At 40.1% G+C, this 27,604-nt stretch overlaps 1 protein-coding gene across 9 annotated transcripts; it reads right to left on the bottom strand.

Moving 5' to 3' along the window:
- Window positions 1-391: 391 nt before the first annotated feature.
- On the bottom strand, window positions 392-27,566 carry ubap2l (ubiquitin associated protein 2-like). 9 transcript variants are annotated; one of them, XM_030146824.1, is made up of 30 exons: window positions 27,470-27,566; window positions 25,975-26,112; window positions 25,593-25,670; window positions 24,702-24,812; window positions 23,572-23,746; window positions 22,653-22,754; window positions 22,430-22,475; window positions 20,196-20,240; window positions 19,465-19,571; window positions 19,118-19,177; window positions 18,959-19,011; window positions 18,734-18,819; window positions 17,371-17,551; window positions 17,001-17,196; window positions 16,447-16,784; window positions 14,533-14,705; window positions 14,153-14,273; window positions 13,432-13,507; window positions 13,117-13,309; window positions 12,577-12,643; window positions 11,985-12,312; window positions 10,569-10,657; window positions 10,418-10,471; window positions 10,221-10,302; window positions 9,099-9,316; window positions 8,853-8,958; window positions 6,754-6,879; window positions 4,011-4,078; window positions 3,635-3,829; window positions 392-1,823 (listed from the first exon to the last, which is right to left on the bottom strand). In XM_030146824.1, the coding sequence occupies exons 2-30, from the start codon at window positions 26,068-26,070 to the stop codon at window positions 1,728-1,730; spliced, it is 3,666 nt and encodes a 1,221-aa protein (XP_030002684.1). In that variant the 5' UTR covers window positions 26,071-26,112; window positions 27,470-27,566; the 3' UTR covers window positions 392-1,727. The 9 variants fall into 9 exon arrangements, with proteins under 9 accessions (XP_030002684.1, XP_030002683.1, XP_030002685.1 ...); XM_030146823.1 differs by lacking the exon at window positions 27,470-27,566 and adding an exon at window positions 27,287-27,463; XM_030146825.1 differs by lacking the exon at window positions 27,470-27,566 and adding an exon at window positions 27,287-27,463 and having other exon boundaries at window positions 14,153-14,243.
- Between the last annotated feature and the right edge of the window lie 38 nt (window positions 27,567-27,604).

Below are 27,604 nucleotides of genomic sequence, written 5' to 3'. Positions count from 1 at the left end.
CTGAAAGCCTGTGAATCACACCGGTAGGAAAGTAATTTAAACTTAAGTTGTAAATACAATTAAAATCAAAGGAAGTGGTGTATGTAGGGTTTCAGTTGCAGATCCCCAGGAGTCAGTGATGACTATGGCCAATATCAGCAGACAAAGCTAAAGCTCGAGTTCATGGTAAAGCCTCCTCCTCCTGTGAATTTAGGTGTGAGGGTGTTATCAGGTGACAGTGAATTAATGCTGGAACTGTTAGACCAGTCAGTACAGCGTGCAGAGGAACACACACCAAACACTGGGCGTCGCTGGAGCATGGAACGTCTGGAAGGACCGCTGCTGTATTTAGAAGCCACATGAGAAGCAAATATAATTTCTTAAAAGACATTCACATCCAAAATGATGAAAATGTCTTTTTATTGTTTATTTACTTAATATTTATATATTTTTACAAAATAAAAAAAATATATGAAACAAAAAGCTAACAAGTCTGCAAGGATTTGAGAAGGAAAAGGAGAAAGCCATCGAACAAACAGGGACTACAGTACTTGTGTTTTTTTATATATGTACAAGACAAGTTTATCCATTTAAATTTTTTTTTAAAACGCACAGTACAAAAAGAAAAATAAATCACTGACAAAAGAAAAAAAAAAAAACCCATAGTACAATTCTGTCCATCAGTATTCAATGCTGCAGGTTTCCTTATGTCAGGGGACAGGCGGCGGAGCAGGTGGGGGGGCCTCGAACAAAATAAAACACACTGGAAGGCAGACTGGGTGTGTATTGGCCTTGGAAATCATTCAACTTCTCTTGCATAACAGGTGGGACTTAAGCAACATCTTCATAATTAATGACAACAGTTACTGTACAAGTGTGGGATTAATGGAAAAAAAATTTTACACCATGAAAAATCCTGTGCTAGGCAAAAAACAAAGCACAGTACACAACCACAGCCTCCGTGTGTACAAACATGCACGCAATCACATGACAAACACACTTTCCTCACAGTCCAAGCCAGTGAGCTTATTATATGTCTTTATATATAATATATCTATATTTGGTAAAAAATAAACTTACAACTCTACCAATTTAGAGAATTGTTTCTTAAAACTTAAAATTGCATAAAAAAAACAAGAAAAGAAATGGCAATTAAGCAAATTGAGTGGGCTTTTTTCCGTTGAGAGAAGACTTTCCACCAAAATTAAGTGGGGAGTTGAGGGTGAGAAATACAAAACCAGCCTGTCCCCCCACCTTCAGATATTACTTCATTCCTCCCCATCAGCAAGAAAGAAAGGGGGAGAAACAGACCAAAAAAGGAAAAAAAAAAACCAAAACAAAACTGAAAAGACCGTACAGGAAACGCTCATTCTTTTAGAAAACAGTTCTATGTTACATACAAGTGAAAGCAAAGGGGTGGGGCGGTAGGATTAACACGATACAAATTCCCAACACTCAATATTTCACCTTTTGATGGTGTATTTCACTAACCATTTTAGCTTCCATCTCCCCTCTCTTCTAAGCCCCTCCTGGCCCTCCCCTCCCCTCACCCATCCATGCATCATTACAGTGCTCGTTCTCTCGGCACAGCACCTCCTCCGACCGCGGTCAGAGCTGCAGGAGTGCTGGGCCAAGAGACTGGGGAGGGAATCTCAGCAGGAGAAAGAGGGAGTTTATATGTGGAGACCGTTTGCAGAGGGAGTGACGAGCCCCCGTTCGTCTTCGGAGTGGGGGCCCTACAGTGGATGTTAGTTGGCGCCCCAATTGTAGCTGTTGTACGCCGACTTGTTGATCTGAGACTTCTGTTGAATGGTGGCGTTCTGGCTGCGTTGTCCAGTGCCGCTCTAGAGAGACGAGAGGAGACGAGACATGGTTCATCTGTGAGACCTTAAACGTATTCCTACGGTAAACTACCCCAGTGGTTCTCATTGTCTCCAGGTTCTGACCCATAGAACAGAATCCAAAGACAGTATATTTACATTTTCATTAATACTGTTTGTAATGTTCATTATTAATTTTATCATTCGAGTAATGCGCTCTAAATACAAACAGGTGCTGCTGATTTCAATGAAAATGAGTAAAATACAATAAATGCAATCAGTTCATCAATATATGTAAATCCATACTCAGTAGACTTTAGGTCATAGTTGCATTTCAGCAACATCCTTCAAACCATAGCTTGAACTGCAAACATTTGATCAAATGGTGGTTACCACGGCAACAGACTCCTGTCCATCTGTCTTGCACATTTGTCAAAAATAAAAGTCCACCATCAGACACCTAAACATTCACAATTTAAATCAGAAATCTCCAGAATATGAAAACTACTCCTCAACACACTTTTGAATCCAGACTAACAAGTTGAGAGAGTTGGCATGAAAAGAATTTGAAGAGACTTAAAGGTCCCATATTATATATTTTTTTAAAAAAAAAGCATCTTCATTGTGTTATAAGGTTTAGAACAATTCATATGAACCTGCTCAGTGCTGCACCATTTACCAAGATGGACTCCAGATGAAACAAAACAATTACAAAATGCTTATCTTGAGATGTAACGAGGGATGTAACGATATGAAAATTTCATATCACGGTTATCATCATTATCGTGGTATTACTGAAATTGTGCTGAAAATGTTAAAAAGTACTAATACACACACTGAAATAATTTAACCAAGTTGTATTTAAAAAAAAAAAAAAAAAAAACCAAACAAAAAAACCCCCAAAAAAACAACAAACAAAACAAATAAAATAATTGGTACAGTGTACCTTCTGTTGGCAGAAACATTCAAATATTAACCCTTAGTGGTCTGAGCCTATTTTGTCCATTTTTCAGTCCTATTGAATTTGCCTTTATATACTATATAAACAAATGTTTACTAAATCCACGTTTGGGATCTTTTTTTCAGCACAACTTCATCATCTATATCATCTGCCTATTATTTTTTCACTTTAACCTACTATAAAACATAAAAGGCTGAAAACAAAAAAATATATAAAATCTGATTTGAAAAATGTATATAATTTATTGCATAAATAACACACAGATGCTTAACGAACCTTTTCAAAGACTTTAAAAGTGAATATTGGTTCCAGATATTGGGTATATACAATTAAAATTGTAATAAATCAAAACTATACTCAAATATTTGACATAAAAGCAGATCTTTACATAGGCGTTTTCTCTGGAAAAGTTGTGTAATCAAACATGGTTATCATGATAATTAGAATTTAAACGGTAATACTAACCGTCTGCAATTTTACCGCGGTTTATCGGTTTACTGGTAATCGTTACATCCTTAGATGTAACATATAAGAATCCATCATATTTCATTTAAAAGTAACAAAACTAAAAGTAAAACTACTTTAAACTGCAGAGAATGAACCAGAGCAAAGTGGAGTAATCCATTATCTTTTCATCACAAGTCTCCCAAATTCTTATCACTTCTCTGCAGACAGAACACATGCACAAAAAAAAAAAAGAAGATATTTCTGCTTAAATTAATCATCTGCCACTTGGTATTCATCATCCAATCACCCAGGACTAGTGGTTACTGTTTAAAAACCGACTAAAAACCCTTGCTTCCTTTTAAAGTTCATACATGTACATACAGCCAAAACAGCAGAGCCAGTGTGTGTGTGTGTGATGTGAGTCTACCTGTCCATCTTGCTGCAGGTGGTGGTGGAGAATTTGAGAGTGGGGTTGTTGGTGCGGTGCCAGGATGTGCATGAAGGGGGCCGGGGCGTAGCCAGCAGCAGCCGGGGGGTTGATGGGTCCCCCACTCCCCAGGGCGGAGGGCAGGCTGAAGGACGCTGCCGGCGTGCCAGCATGGAAACCCTGCTTCTCAAATGACTGAACAGGAAATGAAAACAGAAATTAGAATTCAGATTCAGACTATATTTAGTCAGTCAGTTCCTGCACCACAAATAAATCCAACTTCTATTTACAACCACTTCCTTCTATGGCAGAGCTCAATGTATTTAAGCAAACATGAACACCAACTAAAAAGCCATATTTCACACACTATATTTACCTGCGTCTTTGTGTAAACAGACCCTGAAATATCTGGTACCCCCGTGTTGCTTGACGTCACAGAGACTCCTGCAGAAACAGAGAAAACAGGACGAAGATTTAGTGTAAAATTTGGAAAAAACAGCCATTAAGGGCAAATAGGACAACCTTGTGATCTTGTTTTATCCACCATGTTTGCTGTGGACTGCTATAGCAAAGTCCGTGGCAGAGACAGAAGATCTAGTATCTACAAATGGCTTTTAAAACAAATCAAACCCCGGGAAATCTCAGGTACAAACATCTCTGAAAGCCTAAATTCACAGATGTTTCAGGAGAATCTGAACAGCCAAGAAAGAAACAGAGTGAGTAGGGATGAGATGGACAGGATGAGAGGTGACACACAAATGGTGGAACGGCGTTATCAGTTCCAGACGACTGACAAGGTTCAAGTCTGACTGGATCTGAGCATTACAGCTCTCACTGTTCTGGCACACACTGACCCCCTGGTATTGCTATGGAAACGCCAAACAGGGTCAACCCATGCGCAAAGTAAGATGGAAACTGAAAGTAAGTATTTTAAAGACCTTCCTTGTGGCATTTTCATGACACGCTCCCCAACTACGGACTGTAGTGTTTCTGCTGGGAAGGTTTTGCCATGGCACAACACCACAACAGATAACACAACGCCACGGCAAAATCCTTGCTGCCACACCATACATTTGATACAAAAAAAAGGAAATAATAATAGTAATAGGCCTACACATTAGGGTATGCATATTAAAGTCTTGAATTTAAAACTTTAAGGTTTTACAACATGGAACAGCGGTTGCAGTGGTAGCATCTTTCATCTTTATGGGTTGGTTCTGCTGCCTGTCACTACCGGATCAAACGCCCATTCGTGCATGCACGATGGTAACTCTACTTGGACAAACGACCTGTAATGTGTTGCCAGAGACGTTCAGAGTCATTCTGCACTGCAGGCGACTATGTCAGTGAGTGTATCATGACTCAATAATTCATACCATTTTCTTTATTAAATGTCATTATTAAGTTATTAAATGCTGTTACAATGTAGTTCTTTTCTTTCCTTAAAAATGGATAACAGAAACAGACCAACTCGTGCACAGCCCCCCCACCCTACCCCTCTGGAACACTGGACTGAAAACACTCCTCATTGCAAAACAGTTTTCTTCTACACATAAACACCACTTTAGGTCAGAAAAACATTTTCCAAAGAGGAGATCTTAAAAACTTTGGTAAGCATGTATCCACGTGGACATGGAAAATAAATAAATAAACAAACAAACAGGTGTCTCACCCCAACATTATTGTTTGGTGTAATGAACCTGGACCTTAAAACATCACATATAGGTTCTATATTGTAGGTATACAAGTTGTACACTTTTGGGAGATGGACCGGATATGAATCGTTGTTGTCGAAACCCTCATAATAAAAGAATACACTTTAACCACCCGAACCAACACTTAAAGTAAATGAAGCTTAAATCTTAACCTGCTGTTGCAAAATGTCATGACTTCTGCATCTGCTGCATTCACTAATATCTGTGGCGTCTACAGTTTAAAGTCTGCTACTAACAATGGTTTCTCCATGTGTTACTAATTTGGAGACGTTGCGTTTTCTTTTTATAAACAGAAGTGGAAAATACTAATTTAAAGCAGTATCTGTATTCTTGTGGACATGACAGTCATGTATGAAAAACAGTATTTTTTCATTACAGACTGAAAATCCTTAGTGTAATCATTATCAATAACAGTGGCTGCATTATATTTAGCTCCATCTTTGTCCGACTGGAGTATGCATACCCCTTAAGTGGAATTAAAGATCAAGTGCAACACAGCCACTGTTAACATTATCAACAACAACTGTGCTAACTCTGCTGTAACAAACCAAAATGTCTGCTGTGAGAAAAACAAGAAAAAAACGATACACACCATGACTATGAAAACAAAATAACTGCCTCTGTTGCATAAGCTGCCACTGTTGATACTTCCAGAACTCAAGGCCAGGCCTGTTTGGGTTTAACACCTCTTTAACTCTCATGTGTGATTTGTCTTGGAAATGACACAACACTCAATTCTCAGAACACAAATACTGATGATCAAACGCTCAGGCACTGTTCAAACCAGGAAGAGCGGTGTCCTCCTCGGTTACCAGATGTGAATGACTGAATGCACACCCTTGTAGCCACTTTGGATGCAAAGTTCTTTCAATGCTACACGGACACGTTCTCTCAGAGCACAGCGGTATCTTGATCAAGTGCTGGAGAGATTTTTTGTTTGTTTCTTTCTCTCCTGGGTTAAAACCTACTTCATACACTCACACAGGACAGCAAGCCTGTTACTCTGGAAACAAGACATACCGGCAATGACAACATGAGTGAAGAGCAAGCACCACAGAGGAAAAATGGGACAGTATCATCCACAGCAACTCATCCATTTGGGGCAGCCTTTGTGATCTAACACTTTTTGTGACAGCCTCACTGTCTGAAATATAAATTGGATTGACTACGAGTTGCCCCGGAAGAGAACAGACTGGCAGACGGGGCTTGTAAGAGAGGCAAGCTGCATTGGACAGTCTAAAAGCAGATGTGTTGTCCCGGGTCTTCCTACAGCGGAGCTCATCAGCAATGAGGCAAAGGAACGACAGCAAAGAGGGGGAGAAGGATGGTTGTTGACACAAGGAGGAAGACGGGAGGGACAGGGTGCTTTTCTTTCTGTTTAATTTGGCATGTGGCGGCACTCACCGACTCCAGGCCCGGTGACAGAGCTGGTTGGCTTGTTTTGTGCAGAAGCGGCAGCGGCCACGGCAGTGCCGTATCCGCCTTTACAGAAATCCCCACTCCCTGAAGCCTGGCCCACATCCTCATAGCCTGCAACAGTCAGACACACAGCCGCAGCCCACAGCGTTAGACACACCAGGCAGGGGAGGCAGACCTGCCTCAGATAGCATTCGCAAATAAGTTGTAGCGTGTATTTGAACCCTTGTACCACATCGACAATTTACCGAATGATGACAATAGATACAGTGTCAAGTCGAACATGAGCCACCGGGTTTCTGAGTCCTTCCACAAATTAAAATTAAGAGCACTAAAAATATATTCACTATGTATTGACAAGTGGAATTTAATTATTTTCAGCAGGCTTCCAACAAGCCCTAAATGCACTATTCAAGCAACATGAAAAGTAACATTAACTGGAATTTATTGGCTCTAGGATATTTATTTAATGTCAGCCCACATACTACATCACAACCCACAAGCTGCATGTGCACTGACTGGCCTCACTGCACAGTTATTGGTATTTGTTGGTTCCACATTCATTTCATTTTATAGTTTTGTCATGGCATCACAAATAAAAATTTTTCTCCAAAAATGAGATTGATTTTAGACTTTGTATAACTAGTGTTACCTTCCTAATAACACATCAAAAAACTAATCTCACTGAAACACATGGCAGAGTGCTATGTGCTTTTGCATACTTAAGCACTGCCTGTAAGAACACCATTCTAAGAAGGTTCCCCCTCCCCTCTCAGAAGTCTGCTCCATTTTATCAACTCCACTTGTGGACCAACAATCCATAACTGCCAAATAGCTCATTAGTTACACAGCAGGGGACACAAAAATTCAAGAAAGAGTGTAATGTAAAATGAGTTTTTGCCCTCAAGTGCCAGATGAACTACTATTATTTTTAATCATTTTCCAGGAAATGACAAACTCTAAAATACCATGACAAATACCTACAAACTGACTTTGTGAACCAACTATGAACATATAGGTGAGCATATTGCATTTGATTTAATGGGGTCTAAAATCCTGATTATTGGGTTCTAGATTTTCTTAAAGGACCTGCAGAAACCCTCTGAACTTAGACAACAAATGTATTGTCTCTGTGGTAAATTGTGCGCATGTGGTACAAGAAATCGTACAACGCTAACCATCATTTGCGAATACTATATGACCCAAGTCTGAGGGGAGAGGAGGGGGAGTGAGGGGGCAGGCAGGGTGTGTGTGGGAGGGGGTGGGGGTGGAGAGTGAGCTTGAGTTGGGTGATGGCAGAAAGCAGCAGATGGTGCAGCTAAGAACAAATAGGTGTTGCACGTGTGGTGGATACTGAGTAATGAACTGAGGCATGAATGTAAAATAAAGCATAGCTAAAAATGAAAAGAAAATAACAGCAAGATAACAGAAGGCCACTGCCAAAAGTAAATGGACACAAAGTCATATTAAGAAACATGTGACTGATGGGTGCTCCATTTGTTGATGTGTTTGAGTGTTTGTTCTGGAGATGAAGTACGTGGTAAAGCCCGGGAACAAACTCCACTTCCTGAAATGAGCAAAGCAAGCCATGGAAGACAGCAAGACTGCACTCTAACACCTCTTATGGAGTTAAACTGGAGTAACCACTTTTCAAGACCCTCGTCCCTTTCCCATCCAGTTTAAATGGTAATCTCATATATCGTGTTGCGGAAAACCTTCTGAAAAATTCAACATTTCTTTCCATTGCAAAACAGCTGAAAAGTTCCTTGTGTGCATAAGCAATGAAATGAAAATTTGCGTACAGAATGCCATATTCTGACTAAACCAGGAAAGAAAAATCCATGCTGGTAGCAGAATTTGCTTATGAGGGGCAACAGTTCAAGTGCAAGTAATCAATATGTTCACGAACCATCAACAATTGAATTGACAAAGATGTCCTCTTTGTAAAAATGACAAAGTATACATAACTTGTGCACTCCGCATCAATGAGAAATTGGCTCATTGTGAGAATCTGCAGAGTTATTGGTATACCTAGGAGAACCTGTATGAGCCTTCAAAACATGCCGATTCAATATTTAGTGCCTCACCAGTGCTGTATCCATGGGAACCATAGCCACTAGCCTGCTGGAAGGGTGTGGCTGATGCGTTGACGCCGACATTCACACCATGCTGCTTTGACGAGGTAGGAGCCACCTGACAACGAATCATACCATAAAATGTCAAGAGAATGTAGAAAAGCAGAAAAGAATCAACTGTTTAGCTCAAGTCTTTGCCCCCTGAGAATAACAGGCAGCATGACTGTAATAGTATCCATCAATTTAAGGATTTCTCACCGGAAATACAGCAGGTCCGTACTGGAAGGTATTGGGCAGGCCTGGCATGCCAGTGTAGTATGGGAGGCTTGTGTAGCTGTAGCCAGGTGGCAGCGCTGGGTTCAGGAAGGGCTGCTGGGTGGTGTGATGAGTCTGGGTCTGATTCTGTTGTGTCTGAGCTAATGTGGTGGCTGGAGCCGGGGATGATGCATCGCCTCGCCCAAATTTTGATAAGTCTCCTGCAAAGGGAAGATGGAGGAGGACAGAGGAGGATATTATATTAAAGTTAAAGGATAGAGATAGCATAAAAGATTATGACCAAGTTAGTGTCACATAGCCAGACCAATCTCCACACTTCGTTTTAGTACTGTGCCAGCGCTTGGGAAAGGTCTGGCTGAACCCATTATCAATCTGAAAAAAGGGAGTGGGAAAGCTCCGGCTTGTTTCGATTTCTTAAATCAATCACACCTGCATGGGGCAGCTTCGAGTCAAAAAGATGCAGCAACAGTGCCTTTGTAAAGAGCATGGAGACACCCGTTTTGCTGCATGTGGAGAGTCGAACCCTGGCATTAGGATGGCAAAGTCCTCGCTAAAGAAAATGCCACAAAGAAACACACAGATCTGCCTTATCATACTATCTAAACTCCAGCAAAACTTGCAATTTTAAGCGTGAATAAGCTCAGATGGAGCCATTTAATATCCTGTTCATATCGTCCTCAATAGCAGAAATTGAGAAGAATAGTGACTGGAAAAACTCAGCCATTGGAAAGAAACAACCTCCTGTGAGTCAGACCAACATAAACATAAGACCTAAAGAAAGGAGAATTACTCCCCTAATACTTTTTCAGTTTGTTGTAGAGTGGATATGTTACATTATTCAAGCCTTGAAGAAACTCATCTCAAACGTTTACTACAGAAAACAGCCAGTGCCATCGCAAAGCATGTAATTAAGATTCATTACTTAAAGATCTGTATCACTGGCCAGTGGCAAAGCTTAAGTGTTATTTTTTTTAAATGGAACTATTGATTGTGAGTTAACTCGGTACACAAAGACATTTAGCCACTAAACACATCAAGACTGATGCTGCTGAACAGAGCAAACTGTTATTCTTTTGCAAAAACAGATTAAAATGAATGGCTCACCAGAATAAGGGTTGCTTGTCAGGCTGCCCTCTCTGCCAGTCAGTGCAGTTGTGGGGGTTGCGAATGGGATGCTGTAATAATCCTGGAGTGGAATAAGTGCAGACAGAAAATGTCTCATTGTCATTCAATAAGGAATAATATCAGGTCGTGCACCGCTTGAATGTCACTCGTACGTAAACTATTACATCAGTACTCACCAGCGGTATTCTTGTCTGCAGCATCTGTAGGTCATCATAGCCGTACACTTGAGGCTGCAAATAAACAAACGTATTAGAAATAACGACGGTTCATTTTCAGTGATGACTTGATACAGCCTAGACTGCAGATACTATTGGTTTGGATAGTTACAGGGTAGGCGTGCAGTAGTCCAGGGGCCATGATGTAAGGGTTGGGCAGTAGAGGGGGCACTCCAGGTGGCAGGTTTGGAGGTGCTTTCCCTGAATTTACAAAGTCATATAAAATACAAAAGAATTAATTGCTTTGCACAAGAAGTCAAAAACTGTAAAACACATTACTCGTCTCACAGCAGCACAAGTCAAAATATATCACGATATTCCTAAATTACAAACTAAAATATACAAATAAAACCAGGGCTTCATCACAGCCAATACCTTTTTCAATGTGTTTTGTACTTTAGACAGTTGTTCTGCCTCATTTCAATTACCAGACATCATTTGTATCAAACCAAGTGCTACTAATTTCTCCCAAAGCCGCATCAATAAATAACAAGATGACATTACACCACATGACGCATCGTTCACTGCCAGAGAACAAAAACAAATTAACATGTCAGACAGGAAAAGAAAAAGCGTCAAAGGAAAAACCAAGCAGAGTTAGATGAGTCAGAGCCACGAAGACCTCACTGATTACAGTAAGGAAATGGAAACCAATTGATACCCACACAAGATATTATAAAATGTTGTGCTCACCTCAAATACACTAACAGTTTGTTGTTCATTTATGAAATTAAAGAAGATGCGAGTCAAAAGATTTCTAAAGCATTCTGTGAAAAATCAGTCACAGCATTCCCAGTCTAGGTGCCTCCCTTTCTCTACCTTTATTTCCCGTCTGTCTGTTCAACTAAATAAAAGCTTAAAATGCCTCCAAACAAAGAACAAAGTAGATGTTTTCTTGTTGCAAGATTAAAATGTGACCACTTGTACAGACCAGCATAACACCCAAAAATAATCAAACCATCAAAGCCACAGAAAATAATATCACCCGATATCATGTTATAGCTCAACATAAAGATAAAAACAACAACCAACTATACAATTTGCCAAATAAGAATGAAAACAGAGCTGATGATTCCGGAAAGCCTGACATTCAATATCAACAGCTTTCAAAATGGGGGGTATTTATTTATTTATTTTTTTAACAATTTAGAATATCTGTGTACAAAAACTGGAAAAATTGCAACTCAGAAATCTCAAAACAAAAATTACTAAAGACATCTACAGGGAATACGTGCAACCAATGCATCAGTTACAAGTAATTTTAGTCCGTTTTGATGTTGTCAATATTGATTTTACATCGATTTGGTGCCAAAAATAGCTGGCGTGCTGTGGCTTCGCCTTCTAACATCAAAAAACACCCCACCTTCATATACCTGCTACACAAAGTTAAAATAAGCCACAATAACACAAGTTACAATACAGAATGAGGCACTCACCACACTAATGATGCAATTAAATTAACATCTTACCAAAAAAAAAAAGAAAAACGTAGTGTGTTTATTTTTCTGCGTCACTGCTTATTGCTAACCTGAGGATGCTGCAGAGCTGCGTGAGGATGAGGAAGTAGCTGAAGAGGGAATGGTCGAGGCCGTTGTGGAAACTGAAATGGTTGCAGCTGCTGCGGCTGGGGCACCCATGGAGGCAGTGTTGAGGCCCATGGCCAGACTGCTTACAGGGCCGAGGCCGGAAGGGGCTGAAACTGTGGCAGAAACTACCGAGGAAGCCTGGGGGGCCCCTAAGGACACCTGTGCTGCAGCAGCCACAGAGGAAGAGGAGGGTACTGACGAAGACGGCACAGCTGAGACAGAGGAGGGGAAGGAGGAGTGTAGACTAGAGTCACCGTCTACACTGGGATGCTGTAATGACAAAACAAAGGAGAGAAAGACTGGATGTTACATTTCCATTGGGGTGAATGAATGTCTAATGTGTCCGGCCAATTACAGGAAATTCAGCTTTATGTGGTCAGAGACAGAGGGATGTATGCCACCACTACTGAAAAGCAATTTTTTCTACCTTGTAAAGAAAAAAGTCACTCTTTCAATACTAAAACGGGCAAAAAGACAGCATTCTTAATCAATGTCATAAGGAGAGGTAAAAATACAGACATACAAAGAACTCACCAATAAGCTTGAGTTAGACGTTCTGACTGAAGACGGTCCAAGGCTGTTCTGTTGTGATGGCAGAGAGCTGCAGAAGCGCATGGAAATTCAGAAAACATTTGAACAATTACATCACATTTAATAATACATGGGATTCCTTAGAGGTCACATTAAGATTTTTTTGTGTTACTATCCATTGGGAGAGTAAAAAATGTGTTTTTTTAACCAAGAAAGACAAGTTCAGGGAGCAGTACAGTACATGGATCAAATATAAACAGATACACTTTCCTGACTGCACTGATCTAAATGTGTTCAAATGCAAAGAATTGTCACAGAATTTTGTTTTTTACAGACAAATTTTGCACAGATTGATCATGTAGTAGTGTTTTGAAGTTGGATGTTAATGGGACATGCGTTTTCTTTATATGGTGACTGTTTCCCTAGAAGTAATTTACAAATCACCTTGCTTCACAGTATCGCAATGTATTGAATCATACACCCAGTACATTCCACATAGTACTGACACATTCTTGCCAATACAAAAGCCAAGTAAAATCTCACTTGTTGTGTTGAGGAGGGGGATGTGTGCTTGGCGGCAGGTCTTCACTGTGCCCCAAAGCACTAAGGGATGTCTGATTAGATGTAGTCAACAAGGAGGCGGGGCCTGAGCCGCTGTCCGTCAAAGTACCCATACTGGAGACCGATGCGGGTGTGACCGAATCAGGGGTGGACTTCACTACAGAGCCTGCTGCAGCTAGAGAAAAAAAGAAAATAGAATTCATCGCAATCAGGAAAAGTTGTGTGACAAATTTCTCAGATATTCCAACAATGCTTTTAGAGGGGTGAAAAAAAAAAGTTTGAAAAATAGACACTAACCTTCCACAGATTGTGTTGCTTGTATTGAACTGAAGCCATTCTGTAAAACCAAGAATGAAGGTGAGCTCACAGGTTTCTATGGAAACAGCCCATTGATAAGAAGTTAAAGGGTGTTGGGCTCTTGGAAGCAAGTCACCAAGAACCTTGTTTGATATTCAGAGCATTTTAAGTCCTGTTTGAAACCAGTAACGCATTACAATGACTGCAACATAATAAAACAAAGGCTGGAACAATGACAGGCCAGAATAACACCATCTGCCAAGTGCACAGTTTTATTAAGAACACCTGGTATTGTCTTAAAAATTAACTCTTAGCATGAGTCATCTTTAAATATGGGCTTAGCAATGAATGAAGGAATTAAGGCGGTGAATGAGAAATAACAGAAATGTAAAAAAAAGCTTGTTTGATTCAATACATGACAGTTGGTTTCTAATATCCTTACTATCTTTACCAAAAATGATAATATACTGGCCCTCAGTGTGCTGTTCTGTGTGCACTGAATTTAGAGTAGCAAAAGTAGCCTTTTACTGACTGAATAAAATGTCTCACTTCTGTTTTGGCCAGCAGATATACACACAGGGTGCTTCTGAATCAAACAAGATGATTGCTTTTTTAAACAGAGCAGCGAATAATAAAAAAACGCTATACCGGATCACATTGGCCAACCATTGCACTAAAATAAATGTTCAGTTTAAAGCAAAACAGGCAGATTTGGACTCACCTTGGGCTGCATGTCCTTCTGAGGGGAGGAGGAGACAGAGGGAGGGTAGCGTCGTGTCTGTGGCGCCCTCTGATCATAAAGGTCCATTTGGCTGGAGTTGGAAAGAGCTGGAGTTGACTCACTGCAGATCATAATGGCATTGACAAGACCAAGTTGAAAAGCGTCACAAGTTATAATCATTAACTTCAATTTGTGACCAAGTGCACTTTTGTGACCCCACATGTCTGATTCATGTGACTATGCTTTTTTTTTTTTTTTTTTTCTTTTGCAACATTTACAAAAGTATTAAGAAATTAGATCCAAACTGATGTGGTTGTTCTATTTCATGATACATCCACGGTGGATTACTACACGTGATTATTTTGTGTAGCTGTACAAACCTGCTCGGGCTAGTGTAGAGACTGTTCTGAACCTGGTTGGCTGGTGTTGTGGTGGTGGGGGTGGACTCGTACTCTGGTAGTACTGGTTCTGATCCAAACTGCAGCGCTCCAAACTGAAGATTGAGACCCGAGATGTCTGTTGAACCGGGCATCTCCACTGCCATTGCTGGAATCTGTGGGGGATTAAGAGCATTTTTAGACTGGCCTGACACTTGAGGATTGATTCTTCAATCCCAGGATCAGGGGCTGAAAGGTTCGTTTCTGCACACAGGATTTAACAGTCCCATCTTGTAGACAAAGAGCTCCTGACTCTGCTACAGGAAAAGCATTAAAACCAGTCATGTTAAGATGTGTATCATATTGTGCATTTGCTTTCTTTCAAGATACAAATAAAATTCCACTTTCAGATAATTTGTAAGGTCTGAATTTTCCACTGCATTAAGTGGTAACCACCAAGTTAACGCAGATACATCTGCAGTGCAGGGAGCATAGACTTCGGCTGTGTAGCTGCTGTCAAACAATGTCCGTAGTTCTAATTTATTAACTTTTTCCCCCCAAAAGGCAAAATATGTCAAGTTTCTCTCTTATGTTTGTAAGATAGGCTGTACATAATTACTGGATGGAAGAACTGTAATGTCACTCATTGGTTTCTTAACTGCTGTTTTAAAGCCAGGAGTTAGTGATTTGGCTGTCACCATGTGGGATTTTTGGAGCCACAAGTGACCACATCTGGGCAAAAGGTGTGAAATTAAGGGGGTCAAGTACTAATGCTAACTGCTAGCTTACTGACTCAGTAAAAAGGTATGCTAATGCTAACTGCTATCTTATTGACTCGGTAAAAAGGTATGCTAATGCTAACTGCTAGCTTATTGACTCGGTAAAAAGGTATGCTAATGCTAACTGCTAGCTTATTGACTCGGTAAAAAGGTATGCTAATGCTAACTGCTAGCTTACTGACTTGGTAAAAACGCAACAAAGTAATTTTACAGTATTGTTAGTGGAGCCTATTAACAACCGTTGAGCTGAGGAAAAGAAAATGCATTACATTGAATAACCTGAAATTTTCTGACAGCACGTGAGAATCTATTAGACAAGCTTCCATTTATCCTGAGATATAAATACTAGAGGAAAAAGATGGACCACCAGAAGCTTACTAGAGGGTCCAAATAACCACTTAATGCTTGTGAGTAGGGCTGTGTATTGGCAAGAATCTGGCGATATGATACAAATCACAATACTAGGATCACGATACGATATTTCACAATATATCATGATACTGCTAAAAAGGCAAATTTTGGTTTGTTTCTTTTTTTAAATGATTATTTCCATGAAGAATTGAATTACACCAGAAATATGCACAAATTCTAAACACATTTTTATTTGCTCAGAACAGGATCTAATGCTATATCACAAAATGTTCCCGTGTTCAAACTGAAATTCTGTTTTACAGACATTACAGTTTAAAATCCTGTTCAAATGTTCATATTCTATTAGTTCAGAACCAACATCAGAACATTATTTTTGTGCAATCCCAACAAAGGAACAAACATTATTTAATAAAAGAGTGTTAAATAATAATAAATATAATACAAACAAAAAAAAGAACCTCCACAATATCTGCATTTGAATAAATACCTAAAAATATCGATACAGTACTTTTTAATACTGATACAGTATTGTGAAATGAAATATCGCGATATATTGCAGAACTGATATTTTCTAACACCCCTACTTGTGAGACCTCAAATCCTTCCCTAAATAATCAGAATCAGCCACTGAAGAACCTGTATCAGTTGATTGCTAGTTTATAAATGGGATTTATTGACATGCCCAGATTATGAACCAATTAACACCACATTCAAAGACATCCTGCACATTTTACTCAAATAAGTGCTTTTCTAATTTGAACGTTACCTTTGTTGTAATGGAAGTTCTCTTCTTCTGCTGTTTGAGTTTATGCTGTTGCAAAGGCAGTGGACTTGAACCCTGGGCATCTGAGGAACTAGGAGAAACCTGCTGACCAAGAGATGGAACTGCTGCCATTTTGGGAAGGGAGGAAGCAGGTGGAGGTGCCACATGGGGTGAGGATGTTGTTTGTTGGGGCAAGGAAGAAGATGAAGAGACAGAGGAAGGGGGCAGGCCTTTGTCCTGCAGGAAAACATCCAACATGGACGAGGTTGAGGTGGTAGCCTGGTAGGGCTGCCGCTTCGTAAAGGGTGTATGGACTGCAGACTCAGGCTGAGCCTTCATATCTGGAAAAGAGCAACGGAAAGCTAAGGAAAAGACAATAATGGCAGTAGCTCAAATGTCCTCTAAAATGCCTTCCATTATTTGAATATACTAACAGATAGTCGTCAGAGATATTTAAAAAGCTAAATCAGGTCATAAAGTCTTTTAAAATGGGATTTGGTAAGATTTGCAGCCTCTAAAGTAATTAGTAAAATAATTATTCTGACGTGTTCTCTCACCATATTGTCCCAGTGAGGCACTGGTGTCCCATGATGAGGGGGCTGTGTTGGGAGGTCCAGTCTGAGAGTGCTGTGCAGCGAGCTGGGCCAGTGCCTGGGCTGTTTTATACTGCTCCAGAAACTGGGAGCCAGTGGTCCCTGTGCTTCCTCCTTTAGGGTCCCCCACATCCCCAAATCCTTTGCTCAGCATGCTGACCTACAATGACAGAATACATATCAATATTATTAAAAGGGGCTCCACCAGCATAATTGTAACATTATGATTATGTACTGTATTTCTCTGTAGGTATAAAGATAGTATTCTAGTTGCAAAAAAAGAGCCTTGGTGCAAATGTCAAAATAAGAAGCTGCTGTGTTTTCTTTGTCTCACCATGCTGTGCTGAGTGTAAGGGGTTGTGGAGGATGTTTGGGACAGTGGCACCCCTTGCTTGGAATTGCTGAAAACCAGTGACTGAGACAAGGAGGGGGGTTGGGTGGCCTCCATTGGGGGATTCTCTGTCTCTGAAGAGGAGGATGGCGGGGTCTTCCCCAGGAGCACTGCTAGGTCAATCCTATATCATGGCAGAGGTGAATAAAATATATTAAAGGTGAGGTAGGAAATGTGTCTGTCTACCTGGAAGGAAAAGTTCTGCAATAACTGTCGATCGGTGACCATTTCATTTTGTCTGTTATTTCAGACATGTCACTGCATGTGAGAAGTCACCCTAGTCAAAAGCAATGATCTCAATAAGATACGATGTTTCTAATGTAGTTTGACACTGTATTAGAAGATTCGTAATCATTTTAAGCCTGATATCTCCTTTTACTGATTAAAATGTAACCAGCAAATGCATAGTTAACCTTTCTCCATCAACTCCATTTGGACACTAAGAAGTGTTGAAAGATTTTTGGTTTATTACCACAGCCCCCCGAAGGGGAGGTAAGGGGTATTGCTTTTGATTCGATTTGTTTCTTTCTTTAACACTGTAGCAGCAAAACTATTGGTTGAATTCATACGAAATTGGGTTTATAGATTGCCAGTGACCCGGAAAAGATGCGATTACATTTTGGGAAAAGTAGGTCAAAGTTCAAATTTTTAAAATCTTTTTTTTTTTTTTTATACCATTTACTTATAATGGGTGAAAGTGGTCTATGCTGTCTATGTCTATGCTGACATCAACACACATGTAGACATGATGACACTCAGCTGGATCGATGACAAAATAAGCTACAATACATGTGAGGGGTGGGGTTTGTTGTGCCTGGCACCACTTGTTATGAAATGGTATTAGAATTAAATTAGACATTGACATGCTGGGATGAAGAGAGATGCAAACACTGTCACGCCTCAATAGAAGAAACACGTAAAGTGATGCAATATCAAAATAAAATCAATGCCATTTCATTCTGTATATCAACTACCACGGATTGACAAGTCCTAGTGGTTAATGATGTTAGCTTGGCATCTTTGAGTTTGCCCTTTCCAATTCCATTTGTTTGTTGGAAAAAAAAGAGATTTTCTAGTTCTGCTTTGGAAATAAAATAATGGCAAATGGATGAACAGTGCAGATGGAAAGTGATAGAAGGCAATACATAACTTATACTGTAGCAAGTTTGGTGAAAAAAAAAAAAAGCATGTTCTCCAGTTGCCCCCTGTACTATATAATGGGCAGATAACACTATTATCAAAAAACCTTAAAAAAAACAGCAGTGCACATCATTAAGTTGTACTAAGAAATGGATTAGTGACTCACCTCTGTCCTTTGGTGATGGTCACATTCTCTTGAGGAAGCGGCACAGTCGCCACACTGGAAGCTGTGAATATCTTGGTCTCTGAAAGCTACATAAGAGGAGACAGACTTAGAAACTGATGCAGGGTCTAATCAGTCAGATTAATGGATGTATGAGTTTGGCATTGTTTTAAGAAGTGCTTAACAAAGCTTAAGCACTTGCACAAGGTTAAAATGAGAAATACCCACATCTTCATTCCAGTCCTCAGTGCCCCACTCCTCTGTGGAAGTCCTCCAGGCACCTGAGTCAGTAAAACAGTTCAATACCATCGAGGTGGGCAAAGAAGGATTCAAACAGAATACAGAATGTTTAAAAACAAAACATTAGTGAACTGAAGACAGACTTACCTGGAGCAGAGTCAAACTTAGGCGGGTAATTTGTTCCCTCTCCTGCAGAGTATTCCAACCCTTTGAGGAAAGACAGAGAAAATCAGCTGAATGTAATGGAAAGATACATTCTCCTTTAATCATCTAGTGACAAGGATTTCTGGAAACGCAATATGTCTGTGCAAATGGTGATGAAAGTCCAACATCAAAAAGTGAATGTTGTCTAAACCTCCCTTCCATCTTTACTACAGGAACTTTTATGAGATGCTAAACATGATTTTAAAATTCGTATGATAGGAAACAGATGCTTCATTGATAAGATTAACTTCTCTTATAGCATGATAACATTTCTTAATAAATTCACTTACTGGCTCCTTCCTCCAGCTCCATATTTCCTGTGTTGTTCCAGGTGCTGCCCCCTCCATAGTTTTCTTCTGTCTGGGTTGGCTCAGCATAGTCAGCAGGGTTGAATGTTCTGGAAGAGATGATGGGGGAATAAAGGTGGCTTGAGATTGATGCAAACAGTTTAAGAGCCACCAGGACAAACACAAACATTAGCCACATTCACACACACCGTTTAAGTTTTTCAGGTTTAAGCACAAGTCAACTTCAAACCACTATTCCTTAATTTTCTTCAGTTTTCTCCGTCTGCACATTACACAATGCTTGTAGTTTGTATTAATCACCAGTACTGCCATATATATCACAAGCATTTTACTCAAATGATAAACGTCAGAAACAATGAGGTTGTGGCTTGAAGACAGGAAGAGAAAACGGCAGACTGAAGCAAACCACTATGGTCCTCAAGACCCACACATCTGTGTAGACTTGGAAAATCTACAGCTTGTGCAACCTAGCAACATGAAGTACAACACTTCTTATGCCAAGGCAAGCAAGTTTTATTATTTGATGAGGATACTTGTATTGCAAATCTGGACACATTAATGACTTGTGTGAACACTTTTAATGTCAATTTTCATAACAGGTTAACAACTCCAAGTCCTATAAATAGAAGGGGTAATCGTTTCCGATTGTGATGCTATTTGATGGCCATCCCCCTACAGAAAGCAAAAACAACAGACACGTCAGATGCACTCACCTTTCACCCTCTGCAATATCATATCTCCGCCCCTTATCAATCTGGCTTTAGAGGAAAAATGATGGTAACAATTACAAGACGCCCGACAAAGTACAAGTGAAACAAAGCTTGTGTTTTTAGACTACAATCCAGAGCAGCAGCATAAGCATTATGTCTTCAGTTTGCCCGTGTTGGCATCATGACAATTACTCAATAGTCATCAGTCACAACACAATGCAGGACAGCCAATATGCTTTTAGTCAAGGCAGGCCATTACAGTCTAAGAAACTCACAGGAAGTAAGACTGCAATACACAATCCAAAAACACAGATATATTGTTTGTAATCAGATATGACAAACTTAACATGTCAGCTACAACCAGAGAAAGTCTTACATGACAAATAATCCATGACTAATTGATTAATCATTTCAGCTCTAATGCATTAGTCTTAATTTGGTGAAACAAAACACATGTGGATTATGTGTGTCTGAGATGAGACTCAACATGATCCAAGAAGCACTAGCACACAATATCAATTAAAAAACACACAAAAAGATAATCACAGTAATAAAATGTTCAAACACATAATCTGCTTTGAGTTTTCCTCCATTAAAATCTTGTGTTTCTTTTAATTCACTCATACTGACGTCAAGCTGTTAAACTGTATCTGGTAGCAACAAGAAGCTAAAGCAATCACAAAACTGTTGCCTGGTGTTAAGAAGGAGGGCTAGGATATTTAATAACATCTCAACTAGCCCTGCATACCTTTACAGTTGGGAAGTCCCAGCTCACAATCAAAAGCTTGGTTTGAGCCCAGTGAGGGGGAAAAAAGTAAGTATTTTATGGTGACATAGGAAACTTAATATCTGCATCCACATGCTGCGGATATGCTTACTACTGTTGGTCAATTTCACACAATCTGACAACCACAAACCATAAAAATGCCTTTAGTAAGTAATCTTTTTACATTACTTATGAAAGCATCTGTTCATATATTCAACTCAGAAATTACAACAAAATATTATCATTCTGGTCTGGGGTCTCTGTACACTTAATTTATGAGCCTGTTACTGACTTTGAATCACAAATTATTACACCGATTTATCACAGGCTCAGGTGTTGACCTCATTACATATTAAAGGTATAGTGGTATATTTTGCCCAGAATATGGATCAGACATTACACAATAGGCTATAGGAATGATTAAGGTGATGTGGAAGCAAATGTCACAAGTGAGAGTTCCACTGAAACTTTAAGATGTAACCTGTTTGCAAGTTAACAACACACCATGCTAAGTTTAACTCAATCTGACTGACATCTGACTGAGTCAGTCACACCATGGAAAGTGCAAATTACACACAGAAGCGAAAAGACATGCCTGTTTCCTTCAAATCAGCTGTGTGGGAAAATTTTGGGTTCCAAGTGAACTGTGTCAGTGATGGAGGGCGAGCCTTGGATTGGATAAGGACAGAGCATCTGCTTTACTCAACAGCTGTAGGGTATGGGCAGGGAAACACAAGCATACTGGTCATGGTTTACATTTTATTACTTATAAACTGTGCTGATTGCCTCTGAGGAGCAAAGTGTGACTTGTACTTCAGTATGATCATTCTAAATGACACCTAACCTTATGCATTTGCTTGGGTTTTTGTTGCAGATTTTTGACTTTGAGCAAATTTAAACACTGTTTACTTCCATCTCTACTCCCACCAATATGCATTACTTCAACAGCCCACAAGACCATAAACATCCACAACCAGTATGAGATGAGATTACACCTAAATTTGTCAGATTCTCAAGACAGCCATAGTTGTTCAAGGATTAAATTAGCAAGCAGCATTTTGTAGTTGAAAGAAAACTTACTTCCTCTGTTGTAAAACTTTAGAATGAAGCTGCTAGTACAAGATGCAAATTAATTCAGTGCCATGTTGCGTGCATACAAACAATGATCTGAAAAAGCACCAAAATACTGACTAAATACACCAGAATCCAGGGAACTGAGATGGTCTCACAATTAAACAACTGGGTCTGAGTGGATCTATCCAAACGTTACTCTAAACAAAATGTTTAGACACCATGCACTCTTGAAAGATACTCAGCCCACACCATTCAATTCAACTGGCTCACATATGCCCTCCCTTCTTTGGATTAAAGCTCAACAATAGGACGGGGTCCTGCTCTCTGGTGACCATGGCAACAGGTAAAAGTGAAACAAAAGGCCTTCTGGTTTTAGGCAATGCAGGTGTTCTCTTACCCCATGCCCTGCGCCGAAAATCTGCCTCCTCGCCGTCCAGATACTCCTGAAAGACAAGTAGTGCTTACTTCAGATTCTTGTTTTTTTTTCCAGCTTTTGTCACAAAAAAAGAATGGTAGCAGCAAAAGAAAGAAACAAAAAAAAGAAGAAAAGAGCCCATTTTCTTTGAATGACACCTTTCTTTCACCCAGGAGTTCTACTAAAAATGATTACAACCACTTACCCACAGCCCCTCTTCCTCTGCCTCTTCCCCTTCGGCCTCGTTCTGCTCCTCTTCCAGCTACTCCAGCCTTGCCTCCATCCAGGCCATTCTCCTGACCCCGAACTATGCAGCAGTTTAGAGAAAATTTGTATCAATAAATATTTAATAAGTATGAGTGCCCAACGTGGCCTGTCAACTAAAATTGACATGACTAATGACCACTGCTTTGCAGTAGCACTCACTCTCTCCCTTTAGGACCAGAGTTAAGGTGAAGGAGGGTCTGCTGGTGTGGTTCAAGTGACACTACCGAGCATCATAAACGTGCAATAAAACAATTCCTGTAACACAAAACGCTAATGGTCTGGTACCAGAGATTGGAAGTCTGGCATTAACTAAAAACAAGACACTTAAATATGTCTGGTGCAGCTCTCTGCCCGTTGACCAGAGGGGATATTGGTGCTGATTAGCAACATGTTAGCCATGATTAACATAATACTGCTCTAAATGGTTCTGCAAAGGCAAAACAACTAAACAGAAGGGCTTTTATTTTGTCATTGTTAGTAAAATAACTCGACCAGTGAGTAGTTTGAAATACTGCAGCCATAGAGATGAAGAGCTCCAGACAACAGCAGTCTGAGTTCACCTCCTTGTAAAAGATAAGCACAGCCTTTTAATGTGCCATCCCTACTTAGAAAAGTGTGCCACTGCAGCATTACAAACTCTCTTTATGTTTACTCACTGGGTGGGTATCTCATCCATAAAGAAAAATTAAATTAAATGCTGTTAAAGAGAAAACAAGCCAAAAATAGAAAGCAAAAAAATAGACCAAAAAAAAAAAAAAGAAAAGCAGCTTCAGCACAACCCTTTTTTGTTTCATTTACTCACTGTATATACTAACATCACTAAATAACAGTAAAGTCGTAGTGTGGTTGACACTTACACTCTCGGCCCCTGCTGGCTCCACGGCCCTTGCGTGGAGCTCCACCTCGACGACGTGCTACATCTTTTTCTCCACCCTTCTCCCTGTTCTCTTTTCCTTCCTCTCCGGTCTCTGCCTGGCTAGCCTCCTTCTGGCCTGACACCCCTTTCTTCTTCCCCACCATTTCCCAGGAGTCCTTGGGAAGATGTACAGACAGTATTACATTGTTGTTCCTTTCAATTCACTTACATTCTTTGCAATAAGTGCTATGCATTTTCTGTATATGTGCAAAATTCTACACAAACATTACTTGCTGTTCCTGAGCCATCGTCTCATTTTACCCCCATTAAAAAAGGCTTTTGTCTTCACTTGAACACAGGGTCAGGAAAGAGAGCATTTTAAATTCTATAGACAGTGAAGTCCATTGAGACAAATTAGTGATACTGGCCAATATAAATTAAAGTAACTTCATTTGATTTCACTGACTGTCCTGCAAGGGACATTACCTCTGCACTGATGCATCAAAAAGCAAGATTTATGAAGAAGTGTGAAAAAGAGGGCAAATTAACTCTAAAAACACTGTCTTAAAATCTTATACTGTGATCAGAACTAAATAGAATGTAAGGAAAAACAATTATGTTCCACTTTGCAATCATTTTCTACTACACTATGCTGAACCAGTTCATTTTTAAGTATTTACAAACTTACAATGTTACAAAGTTACAATGTCAACAATCCAAACAGATAACCTTTTATCTGATCCAATAAATGTTGACAAAATGCACTCTGCCTTCCCATCATCAACTATTATGTTTATCAAATCCAGTATTTAATTCTTCACACATTTTGAATTCATCTACTACAAATCACTGCATTTACCCCTTATGTTTATACTGATAGGTATTAAACTACAGAAAAACAAACAACAGAGAATGGATGAAAACCTGTCAAACAATGATCCACGTGCGCACTTTTCCATGCAGTTAGCATGAGTGCATGAACAGGACATCCATGCTCCCTTGAATAAGGTTCATGTTACAAACAAGTCTCCATAAATCCTGTATCACATTGGTGTCTAACCCAGTGAGACACTGATTTCTCCAGAATCAGGCCCTCACAGCATTAAGCCATCACACAAAGCCAATACTCACAGTGTCTGGGCTACCCTCCAGCAACACGTTAATGGCTCTGTTGACATCCCCGTTGCAGTCGTGCAGTGCGATCATAGACTCATCCTGGTCCTTGCCTGTGATGTCAATCAGCTGGGAAATAGAGGAGAGGCATGAATCTGTGACAGTCTGTGCTGCATAATTGAACATGGCAAAAGAGAAAATATTATGTAAAGGTGAAGGATGTTCACTTCACTATAAAGGATTTATTTCAATTTTTTAAAGGTTTATTCTTATTTTATGAAGCAATAAAGTGCACAGGATCAAAGAAAAGACACAGGAAGCTTGTGTGCATGTAACATTTGAAGAGTATTTTCTGTGCGGAATAAATCAATGCCTTATCCAAATTATTTTTAAATTATTGCAAAGTACAGTTTAGTATACAAAAGACAAGGTGCTATCAGAAGAGTCTTGACCTGTGTGCAGAACTTTGAGCCCACTTTTAAACTTCTTGATTTTTTCTAAGCTTTATTGTTTTTACTTCTATGCAACAAGATTTAAAAGCCAAATGCAACTGAATGCCAGATTTTACATCGAATAATATTCAAAATTAGGCAATTCACATAATTTTACATCTGCATGTGAAAAGTGTCTATGAAGCTTTGAGTCTGTATAGTTCAGATAAGCCATTAACTTCAAAGGTCTAATCTAATGCAAAGAATACTTTGCCATCAGCTTTATGGGTTTGTTTGCTTTTAATCAACAAACTGTACAAATATAAGATTCATACATACTTCACACCCTTTGAAAATCTATATACATATCATACTAGAAAGTTGTGTGACTTCACCATTTTCACACAGAAACTGAAGCTACCCCCCGAAAGACGAGTAGGAATGAAGTGTTACTACAGGATGCTGTGCATCTTCTCACCTGTTTGACCTTCTCTTCAAAGTCCGCATCATTGTGGTCTGAAATCATCTGTGCGAGTCGAATCTGCTCTGCGGTAGCCTGTTTCAACAGGAGTGATATAATCAACACTTGTGCAATCAAAGAGAAGCACAAACTCGTACTAAATAGGGATGTACCTCTTGTGAAATTCAACACCATTTAAAATAATCATCTATTTTGATATATCACTGCACTATGCATGCACATGTTTATAAATCCATGTACTGAACTTGCGTGGTCTCCTCACCACATCAAATGCTTCAAGTGACATTTACAAATACTTGTTATGCCCATCTTCAGTTACAATACATATCAGTGTGCACCTGGATGGTGTGACAGGTAATGGGAGTGGGCGTGGGGGTACCTGAGGCCTCTGCTTGTGCTGTGTCTGGCTCTGTGTCTGGCCCTGTGTCTGCTCCCAGCTGCCCCGGGCTCGGTTCCCGCCCATGGACGTCATCATTTACAGTATATACAAATAACAGTATTTACAAGGGAATAACACCTGAGGATGAAAAAAATGGACAGGCATTACACACATATGACTGTGACCTATTTATCACATGTACATGTCCACTATACTTGAATTCTACTTCCCCAAACTGCCTGTTTACTCATTGCTCAGTGGGGAGAAAGTCAACAGTAGCGCCCGCTTCGTTTCCACTGACGCTTGTGATAAACAGTTACCCATGAGAATCTTATTGGCCATTTTGCACGCAATGTCTAAAACCAGTGCTACCCGCGGGTTTGACCCGGGAAGTGAGTGGTACGGTTCAATGGCTGCTGCTGTACAGAGGACTACCAGTGTGCAGCCATAACCAAACTTATTTACATCATCAGACCATGAAGCAATCCTTTGCCATCCCAATTAGCGTTGATGATGTTGATATATTTTAAGACGACTGTGCATCATCGCAGAATAATGGCAGGTGTATTTTATTATACATTAAATGAGAGGGTCAACATACAAACACACAGTTAACACAGCCGACAACATCTCTGCTCAATAACAAACTGTTAACCTTGTTGTCGACAGCGACTCCTTAATCTAGCATACGTTACGTAAAGCCCTGTTTGTACTAGCCCACAATCGAGCCTAAAGCCAGGGCCTGTCGAACATATCTAACGCTAATTCCACTAGCCAACCACATGGCCAAAAGGCTAGCCAACTAGCTAATAGTTGAGGGGAAATCATCCAGCTTTGAAGTCTCGGCGAGCTTCCGCTTCTCACGGCTTCACCTCATGGCGACGAGGCTAACTTTAACAGCCGCAAGCTAACTAGCTAACCGAAAACTGGCTAGACAGGCTGAGTTGTTAGCGTTAGCCGACTTAGCCCGATAGCCAGCAAGTTAACCAGCTAATCAGCTACTACCGAGCAGTACGGCGTTCATGTTGAACCAGACACACCAAAAACGCCCATTTCATTCCATTGCCACTAGTTGTCAGCTAACGAGTATTAGCTATGCTAACGTAACAAACTAACGTCGTCAGCTAGGGAGCGTTAGCTAGTTTGCTACGTTAGTTATAGCAGCTTCCTAAACTCCACAACCACTCTGCAACATCATCAGTCATTTGACCCCGGTAATATATGACAGTTGGGCTGTAGACACAGAAAAGACCGAGGCTAAAGGTAGGCCTGCAGGCCCCTAAAATGAAAATAAATAACAGGCGATACTGACCAGAAACCCGGCTCAATATTAGATACTCTGCTACACAACCGACCGACAAGAGCTCTCGTCGTCGGCCTTCTAGTCGGATTTAGGACAGAAAAAATATCCTGAACCCTAAGTTGATAAAACTAAGTTGGAAAATATAACGAACCGACTCGCTCACACAATAAGCGAGAGAGACTGTGAATTTACCTGTTTCTTTTCCCCTCTGACACCACGGAGAGCTGAGTCACGTGGTCCGCGGAGCGCTTCGAGGAAACTGAAGCCACAACATGTGATCACACATTAATGTATGTGTATAAGGAACCGACTGATGACATGCCACAA

This window comes from Sphaeramia orbicularis, chromosome 11 (assembly GCF_902148855.1).
Source record: "Sphaeramia orbicularis chromosome 11, fSphaOr1.1, whole genome shotgun sequence".
Classification (NCBI taxonomy): domain Eukaryota; kingdom Metazoa; phylum Chordata; class Actinopteri; order Kurtiformes; family Apogonidae; genus Sphaeramia; species Sphaeramia orbicularis.
Note: the sequence above shows the minus strand (reverse complement) of the source record. Positions and strands in the feature narration are given on the sequence as shown.

Coding starts and splice junctions, on each gene's coding strand:
- ubap2l (XM_030146824.1), bottom strand. CDS start 26,070: ATGATGACGTCCATGGGCGGGAACCGAGCCCGGGGCAGCTGGGAGCAG. Junction 17,552..18,733: donor ACCATCACCAAAGGACAGAG/GTGAGTCACTAA, acceptor GCCATGATATAG/GATTGACCTAGCAGTGCTCC. Junction 14,706..16,446: donor GAACTTCCATTACAACAAAG/GTAACGTTCAAA, acceptor AATCCCCCACAG/ATTCCAGCAATGGCAGTGGA.